We start from the raw sequence: 10,000 nt of genomic DNA, 5'->3' as shown, positions 1-10,000 counted from the left end.
GCTAATAAGTAAAAGAAATTCAATAGTAACCCGGTTTTTAAAGGTAAGAGTTTGCTCGCGCTTATTCTCAAAACAAAAAGGTTTATTTCCAGAATTTCTAGAATAAACTACTTTCGTCCCCACTTACGTCTTGGAGCTTTCTCGGTAACTTTATGTGATCGCTGGCGCTGAAGTATTCCATCTTCGACGTGTACTTGACAGAGTTGAAATATCTAAGCTGGATGATTGACAGGGCAGCTGCTGTACCGGAGGATAACATCCCCAGTCTGTTTGTGGTGGTCTGTAACTGGAACAAAAAGATTACTTAGAGTAGATGGTTTTGTTTAAGCTTTTTTTCTTAATGGCTCACTCATTCTGCTGTCTTGCAGATCACATGATCATCCGTTTGTCGCCTGAACCAGACCGTTAACGTTTGGTGCTAGTTAAAATAAGTTTCGTTTACGTATTATGCATTATTATTAGTATTATTTTCATTATCTCCCTTCTGATAACGAGCAAGTGTCAGCTCTCCCCGTCCTTCGGGTAGGGTAAGAGGAGTAGTAGTCATGCCCTGGTGAGAAGGGGGTGGTTTGCGTGTGTGCATATGTATCTACATATTTACCAGTCATTTTTGACGTGTCGCGTACACTAGTTATTACTATTACTATCAATATTATTACTCTACAGGACAGTTTCACAAATATTAACCTCTCTTTTATCCGAGGATTATGAAAGAAGCGTATAAACCCGTGTTCAAATGGTTATATCGCTTATCGTGAAAAATATAAAATCAAAACATGCATACACCAAAATTTCGTAAATGTATCACATAAAAAGTTTACCTGGCATTAATGAAAACAATCCTATTGCCATTGTGATAGATTTTTTTATATCTTTTTGTTTACCAATTGATTGAAATCAAATGTAACGTATTAGTCATTTTCCAGAATTTACTAAAATGAAAAAAAAAATACAAATAATTGAAAACTTAAAGTAAAGATTATCAAAGGATTGGAAATAGAATAGGAATGTGAACTACCTGACACAGAAAAATTAGTTACCACCAACCGAAATTCACTTTGTGCCTTTTTATGACCATATAAGTTTATAACCATTTTTTATCCAATAAATATACACGATCGTGGGCGTACGTGCGCCCACCATAAATGTTAGAGCTCTTCCGGCTAAAATAGTCTTTCGTCTCGTCAGATTTTCCCGAACTGAAGCGTTCTTTGAAAAATAAAAACATTTCAAACAAATACAATAACCTTAGTAATAGAATTGTGGAATTATTAATGAATAAAGCATTAAACAATTCATTCAAATGGGGTAACAATAACTCTGGGCCAACTTCTTAATAATGTGTAACCTACAGTAATTAAACAAAATATTGTATGCCTTCTTTTAATAAGATGTAATGATAATAATACTAATGATAATAATAGGATCCTTAAAGGAGCAATGTAAGGTAAATTGGACAGTGACTACTTATTCATCTCTAGAACTATCCTTACAAAGAGCATTTTTATCTTTTAGTTTTTTTTCTTTTTCTAATTCTTAACATTACAAAGAAAATGCTTATGTTTTATTTATTTCCAAATTATTACTATTTTGAAACTATTTAGTTAATAATGATAGTATCAACGTAGGACTCACCTCTGAAGCTGACCTCAAAGCGACACATCTCTAGAACTATCCTTACAAAGAGCATTTTTATCTTTTAGTTTTTTTTTCTGTTTCTAATTCTTAACATTACAAAGAAAGTGCTTATTTTTTTTTATTTATTTCCAAATTATTACTATTTTTAAACTATTTAGTTGATAATGATAATATCAACGTAGGACTCACCTCTGAAGCTGATCTCAAAGCGACACACGTCATCCTGCAGGCGTTTCCGCCGATGGCTCTGAGACCTTGTGAAAACATCGTTCGGGTTTTGTTGGTGTTTGTTTCTTCTATAGAAACTAGGCAGTGTACTCCTGCGTGTTCGTCTCGTACAACGACTGTTCCGAATTCTTCGGTTCACTCCAGAAGACGGAAATGATTATCTCATTACATTAGATGAAAAATATCTGGAATGGAAGGAAAGAAGTTTTGTAAATTAAAAATCATCTAGAATAAAACGTTTAGTAAAGTAAGAAATTGTCTGGAATGAAAAAAAGGACGTTTTGAAATTAAATAAAAATTATCTGGAATGAATAAAATGACGGTTCGTAAGATTAAAAAAATATCTAGAATAAAAGAGACGTTTAGTAAATCAAAAAATTATCTTTAATGACAATAATAACGTTTTGTGAATAGAAAAAAAAACATCGGGAATAATAAAGACGGTTTTGTAAATTAAAAGAATTTTTTAGAATAAAAAGAAGTTTTGTAAATAAAAAAAATATGTACAATAAAAAATCGTTTTGTAAATAAAAAAAAAATGATCTGGAATGACAAAAAAGACTATTTTGTAAATTCATGACTATTAGAAAATAATACACGTGACTGCTCAGGCATTGAATCTACCAGTAATCGTTTGTAACATTTTACAAAAGGCAGTATTCGGCAGTTTTTCATCGCCTATAACACTTTTCAACAGAACTCAAATGAAAGTTATTAGCTACAAAACTTTTACAAGATATTCAGCGAACGTTTTCCGTCACTTGAGCACTTAGCAAAATATATTCAATGAGGGCCACTCCACTGTAGCATTTTGCCAAACCCCCCCCCCCCCAAAAAAAAAATGCTATGAATATTCTGTTGTACATAATTTATAAAAATATTCGATGAAAGTTAGGACATTTGTTTCTCTTTATAACTAAAAAATTCGAGTCATTGTGAGTTAGCAGATGTACACTATGTGATCCCAGTGTAACCGGTTCAAATAACTCCTAGAAGACTCCCCTAGTCATTTGAAACTATATAGTTTCAGACGACTCCCAGCGAGTGTGAAATGACACCTCAGTCAAATTAGCCTTTAATTTAAACGTACTCGACTGTCGAATGTGCCTCGAGTTGACTGCAGTGATTTTCTCCAATGAAATGTAGGAAGTGAAGGAGCTTTTGGTGTAAAATACATACCCTGAACATTTAGGAAACGCTAGTAAAAGAAAAAAAAATCAAGAGAAAGCGTTGGACTTCGTTTATCCAAGACAACTGCAACAAGTCTGTTGTAAGCCTGGAATTTAAAAGGAAGTCAGCTCCATCCAGTAAAAGATTGGAAAAATCAAGAACTCGCTAAACAGTTTCCGTTTCCTCCAAGGTCCTTAACTAAAAGCGATTCTTAATTTTTTCCGGATGGATCTGACTTTCAGGCGTGCAGCAAAGTCGTCTGAAAGTAGTTTCAAATGACTGGGGGTCTTCGGAAATGGGGAGAAATTTAACCCTTTACAGCGTGTGTAGCATTTTACTATAGTTAACTAATCGTTGAATGCTAGTAATTGTGCTTATTTTTATTCTTAGCACAATTTTCATCTTTCTACTTGAGCATGACATCCTTATTAATTTAGGGTGTAATTGGAAAGTTCGTATGATTGCATAAATCGATGAATATAAACCTAAGAGTGAAGTTTCACAATTGCAAAGTCGGGTTGTTAAGTCACCGTAAAAAGGGGCGAGGAATGTAACTTGTGATGGTTAGCTGTGCATATTAAATACATCCAACAGAAATTCATTGACCTCCTCCGACTGTTACTGAGAGTATTCTGGTCCTTTTCTTCTGCTCCATGATCTGTGCAATGCGTAGCTAAGATATGAGCGGTCTCATAGCTTATTGAGATGATTTTGATAGTAACATTCATTAAGAGCATAAACTGAATTCTCATATTTATGAAATATTTGTAAACGATAAGAAACTAAGACTTCTTTTTCTTCCGGGTCTATGATCTGGCTATTAACTAATAATTCGAAAATTGAATGCATCAATGAGTAAGCGGATGCACAAATATTTTAAATAGCATCTGTGAGATAAACTACAAATAAAAATCACCAAGTAATGAGTACCACAGAATTGACTTTCTTCTGACTTAATTTTGTTAATTGATACTACGCGATGGAAGGATGGAACTGGTTCATTTTGGTTGATAGGTTTAAGAATTCCGAATGACAAGTAGCACTAACTTCATTAACTATATCTAGTACTACAGAAGATGCAGCTGTTTCTATTCCACTGTAGGGCAAAGACCTCAGATATGTCTTTATTCATGTCTAGGGTTTGGCCAGTTTTCATCACCACGCTGGCCAGTTGGGGTTGGTGATGGTGGAAGAATGATCGCTCATAGCAAACCAACCTAGTATGGATATCCCCGACTAGTACAGCTCTGCTAATCATGGCGATACAAAAACCCTTTTACCCCGTTAGGGTATCCCTCACTCAATTATTTGTCACAATATCGGGGGATTAAAGTAAATAATTCATGGGAGTTTAGACAAATTCCAAATAGCCGTTAACTAGGTCAGCATAATCGCAGGAAGCAGGGCAGGCGATTTTCGACCTGTGACCTCATCTTCACGCTCCTGGGTAGTGTGCAAATCAGGTTGAACCAGTTTCTTGTCATCGTTAACTATTTGTTGACCCAAGCACACGTGTACTGAATCTGTTTACATGTCAACAGGTACACCGGGGAGAAAGGAAGTAAAGGAGGCGAGAACCGCTAGATGCGGTTGCATCACCTGCCATCGCTATGGTGAGGCAAGACAAACCCTCATATTAGGCCTATCAGCCAAGGTAGGCTTATCTCAGCCATGGCTGGCGTGGACCTAGACGTCCAATATTATAGGTCTTTGTAACGTATTTTAACCGTTTCCCCTCGAAGTCCGTTCTCCCCGAGGGTGTCTGTAATTATTAAGTGATGCAGTGTTTTCTATAACTTATGAGGATGTTATAGTAAACTGTTTCAGTAATTCGTAAATCCACAAGAGATTTATAGTTCTACTGACTATGCCACTAAAGAGATTCATCCATTCATTAACTAAAGATTTCTGCTCATGTTCTGTGAAAATTAACTTAGACAATGAATCCTCTTTACGATGTAAAAGTCGTCTAATTCCCCGGCTCCCATCATGTATAATTTAATTGCCACAACCATGTGACAAACGAAATAATTACATAATTAAAACGACCTGGTAATCGGCACCACAATATTTCCTTTTTTTACTCTATCGAGTAGCTGGAGACGCATTTATCTCCAATGACCATTACGAAATAACAACGCGATGAAAACCACACGTCAGCAGTTTACCACTGTGGTATTTACACTCTCCCCTGACTAGATATCGTACTATGAATTACTAGAAAGGGTAGAGAGGGTTGGTCACCTTGGTTCCTTCATGGTCAAAGTGTTCCGATCAAGAGAAAGGTCATTTCATCGCTGCTTTGACCTTATTCTTCAACGCCAGTGTAATCCGGATAGTTTTGGCCAAACTCTATAGACCTTGGTTTTGTCATTTGCGCTATCGTCTTGTTCGTAAGTGTATGTTGCCTACGCGACAACTGTTATTTTTTTAGGCTCATTTTTACAATATCTTGTATAGTTTGAAATGCGTAAAAATCTTGAGAAACTTCATATGTATTTTAAATCTATGATATTTTTATATCTTGTATAGTTTGAAATGTATAAAGATTTAAGAAACTTTGTATGTATTTTAAATCTATAATATTTTTATATCTTTTATAGTTTGAAATGCGTAAAAACTTAAGAAACTATATGTAATTTAAATCTGATATATTTATATCTTGTATAGTTTGAAATATGTAAAAATCTTAAGAAACTTTGCATATGATTTAAATTTATGATATATTTATATCTTGTATAGTTTGAAATGCGTAAAAATCCTAGGTAACTATGTTTTTTTTTTTCTTGAAGGTGTCAAAAGACATCATTTAACATAAGAAGACTATTTCTTGCTTCATACATAGGCCTTGAAAAAGGGTTTAGTTTTTGCAACTTCTGAATTGTTAATAATACCTCATATCGTATGTGAAAGTTAGATTTATTTTTGGGGCCATGAAGAATTTTTTGCATTGAAGTTTGTCAGAATGTCCTTGACCGAAATGGAATTTTCACATTTTTTTTAATTCCACCAATATATCAACTTATTTACGCATATGAATGAAAAATCGATGACTTTTTTGTAGGCTCGCTCTTTATCTTTATTATAACAAAGATATTAGCTCGATAAAATTAACTGGGGAGTTGGAATAAATGGTGTTTATATATATATATATATATATATATATATATATATATATATATATATATATATATATATATATATATATATATATATATATATATATCTCTCTCTCTCTCTCTCTCTCTCTCTCTCTCTCTCTCTCTCTCTCTCTCTCTCTCTATATATATATATATATATATATAAATTGACACATACTCGCGTTAAACATATATTTTAACAAGCTTCTGCATAGAATTTGGCAAGAAAACTAGCCTAATGGCACAAGTAAAGTGATTTGAAATAATCAACCCCACTTAACAACTAACGAATTAAAGTACTCTGGTGTTCCGTCCGGTAGTGAAGAATTTCAACACATGCCAAGAGATGCCGCTGCTGGAATTTATGTATCTCTTTGCAATATTATAAAACCGTCTGCTATGATATAGCTATAGGTTCTCTGTCAAAGTTCATAGATTATTACGTTTTCTTTGAAAGAAATAGAAAGATAAACATTAATACATTACATTCTATTAATGTAGCAAACGATGATGTAACATTGTCACTTTCCCTACTTTGTGATAATACTCATGAAGGTTTGTGCATGTACAGTATATATGTATATACAACATGCATACTCATACATTGTATATATATATATATATATATATATATATATATATATATATATATATATATATATATATATATATATATATATATATATAATGCACGTATGTATGTTTGTGTGTTCTCATATTTCTATGTATATGTACACGCAAACAAAACGCAAAGATTTGACAATACTTCTACCAATCATAATACGAAAGTAATATTCATCATGAATAAGATATTTTCAAAGGCCAGATGTACGATCATCCCAATGCCTTGACCTACCTTACACTCAAAAGTGAAAGAAACAGTCGCAGAAGTTACTGAGTTCACATTAACCCGCATTATGTGAACGACGTAATTTCATTATTGAATAAGCGTTAAAGAAAATAGATGAAGCAGAATTGTCTGGGGATGTGCTTGGGATAATGAGCGGTGGAGGATTGATTAAATGACTGAAAATGTATTAAATTTTGCGGTAAATTCGTATAACCGTTTATATGAGATCATGTTATCAATGCACCATTGTTGTAAATAATGCTATTTGTAAGACATAATATATATATATATATATATATATATATATATATATATATATATGTATGTATATATATATATATATATATATATATATATATATATATATATATATATATATATATATATATATATATGTATATATATACAGTATATATATATATATATATATATATATATATATATATATATATATATATATACAGTATATGTACACTTGTACTAACACACATACATGCACCCATATATATATATATATATATATATATATATATATATATATATATATATATATATATATATATATATATACTGAAGAAAGATACCATATTAAAAAATAAAAGTGACCCCATGTTAAAACAGCTTTTATGCATTTCTTTTGTTTGTATACTATCTATTTTTAGCAGGCAGTATTTATTGTTAAAACCGTTTTATAGTTTTTATTAGCACGAATTTGTTTGCCAGTTTTATTTGTAGCTATGAATTTAATTTTCTCCCATGCCAGCTGGATTAAGTAATAATGATACTTATAATGTCTCTATGTTTATTATGTGAACATTTGCTCATTTTGAAAAATAATAACAAATCGATTATCGAAAGAGAAAAGGATAACGAATGTGAGAAGGTGGCAAATTCTTACCTAGTACTTGAAGGCAAGCAAAAGATATTATAAATAAACTAAATACGAACTGAAAGAGCCTTTGGACTAAGCTCACGGGCAATAAACTAAAGAAACGACTGTCACTTCTTTTTATTCTACACGCTTGCAATCCACATTAAGAGGTATGCAAGAATTTGCATCTGCATTCTATGATTTTTCTAAACTGCTTTTTTTTTTCTTTATTCTCGGGTAACGAAGCACAGTAAAATGATATCTGAGCAACTGTTTTGGAACAGTCTAACTTAGCAGGAATATTCACAAAATATTCAACCTTTTATGTAGCATTGTTGACAATAAAACCTCATTGTACTAAATAAACCACTGACCCCAGCAATTGGTGCAAACGGTGTTCGCATCATCACGTTATTACCGCCCGCACGTTTCACTGTGAAGAAACTTTGGCTATTTTGACAATTCCTATGTAATGTTTCAGTTATTGCTATCTCGAATTTTAGTTATTGCTATTTCAAACGTATTAAGGTTAGTTAACCAGGTAATATACAATACAGGTAATAAAAAGGATGCGAGCGCTTTCACCATGCGACCGGCTACACAATCAGAGGAATCCTGAGGACCCAGGGATCCCTGTTAGGGTAGGGGAACGGAGGGGTGACCATGAAAACGTTAGTTCAAGGGCGGGATATGAGCGCGCGCTCCTCAGCCGAGAGTCACCCCACTGTTTAAGTTGCCAAGACGTCTGATTTATTATGATTCTAGATCATTGCCAGTTTAATTAACGGTCTTCCATTTGCGAATGCACTTTCTTTTACTTTGCCCAGTTCTATTGTACTATCTGTACATTATTGTTATTCTTCCAATCCAAACGTTTTCTACATAAACAAATCCTTACTTTATGTTTACGCTGCTATTTAGTAACTGAGTCCGGTGGGCCGTCCGCCGCTCGTTCGATCACGCCATGCTTGACGTACAGACCTTCAATAGGGAAAGGGTCGACTCAGTTTGGAGGGTTTGGGGAGATTAAACCCCCCCCCCCCCCCCCCGACGCGTCTGGTATCGACCTTAAAGCTGACGTTTGTAGACAAGATGCATTGAAACTGATTCTTTGTAAAATGTGGTTTGAAATAGGCCATAAACACTAGGTGCGTGGATTGAAGTCATCCAAAATAAGTCTCCAGTTGCAAATGCTTTCTCTCTCTCTCACTTCATAACGGCTTATAAAACGCAATGTTTTCCTCTCAGTGACGGTGCAAAATAAAACAAGTTCAACGACCTATGTGTATCGCGTCTATCTGTCAGTAACCACGCTGTCTAGACATTTGCTTTGTTTGTGTGTATATATTTAGTTAGTATATATACATTACACACACACACACACACACACACATATATATATATATATATATATATATATATATATATATATATATATATATATATATATATATATACACTTATACACACAGAATATATATATATATATATATATATATATATATATATATATATATACTGTGTATATATATATATATATATATATATATATATATATATATATATATATATATATATATATATATATATATATATATATATATATATATATATATATATATATATATAATTATTGCTATCATCATTGCCGTCACTTTTATGATTATTGTTGCTCTTGTTGTTATTCGGGTTGTTAATAGCAAAGCTGTAATCCTTGTTGGAATTTGTTGGAAAATCTTAATGCTGTAAGTCCGAGGTCTTGTGAAGCCTCTGTAAATTTAATGGAATTGAAGCTTCACGTTTTTACTTCTATGAGTTAATGATTTTAATATGAGATGATAATATCAGAAATTAATTATTCAGTGGTAGCTTCACTATGATGGTTTACATTAATCTCTCAACAAGGACGTGGATACGCCGTGCATTGTCTTTCATTTACTGATTGAACTTTTACACTTTCACACTTAATGAACAACTAACTATTTCTTATGGAAATTGGAGTGTTAGTTCCGTAGACATCTACTTCACAATTCGTAATGGAAATTCCGCCTATTGTAGAAAAGATGAGAAGTAATGAATATACTGTAACGAATAAATAAAAAA

At 32.8% G+C, this 10,000-nt stretch overlaps 1 protein-coding gene across 3 annotated transcripts in view; it reads right to left on the bottom strand.

Moving 5' to 3' along the window:
- LOC137640647 (uncharacterized) overlaps positions 1–10,000 on the bottom strand; it is a 22,768-nt gene that overhangs the window by 6,308 nt on the left and 6,460 nt on the right. Inside the window, exons 1-3 of one of the 3 annotated variants that reach the window (XM_068373143.1) lie at positions 8,272–8,488; positions 1,828–2,051; positions 128–286 (exon numbers count right to left, since the gene is read on the bottom strand). In XM_068373143.1, coding sequence (XP_068229244.1) covers positions 128–286; positions 1,828–1,905 — 237 coding nt within the window. In that variant the 5' untranslated portion in view covers positions 1,906–2,051; positions 8,272–8,488. Of the gene's footprint in view, positions 1–127; positions 287–1,827; positions 2,052–3,045; positions 3,065–8,271; positions 8,489–10,000 lie in introns of those variants that run through there. The other 2 variants (XM_068373144.1, XM_068373142.1) reach the window with 2 other exon arrangements.

This window comes from Palaemon carinicauda, chromosome 5 (genome assembly GCF_036898095.1).
Source record: "Palaemon carinicauda isolate YSFRI2023 chromosome 5, ASM3689809v2, whole genome shotgun sequence".
Lineage (NCBI taxonomy): Eukaryota > Metazoa > Arthropoda > Malacostraca > Decapoda > Palaemonidae > Palaemon > Palaemon carinicauda.
Note: the sequence above shows the minus strand (reverse complement) of the source record. Positions and strands in the feature narration are given on the sequence as shown.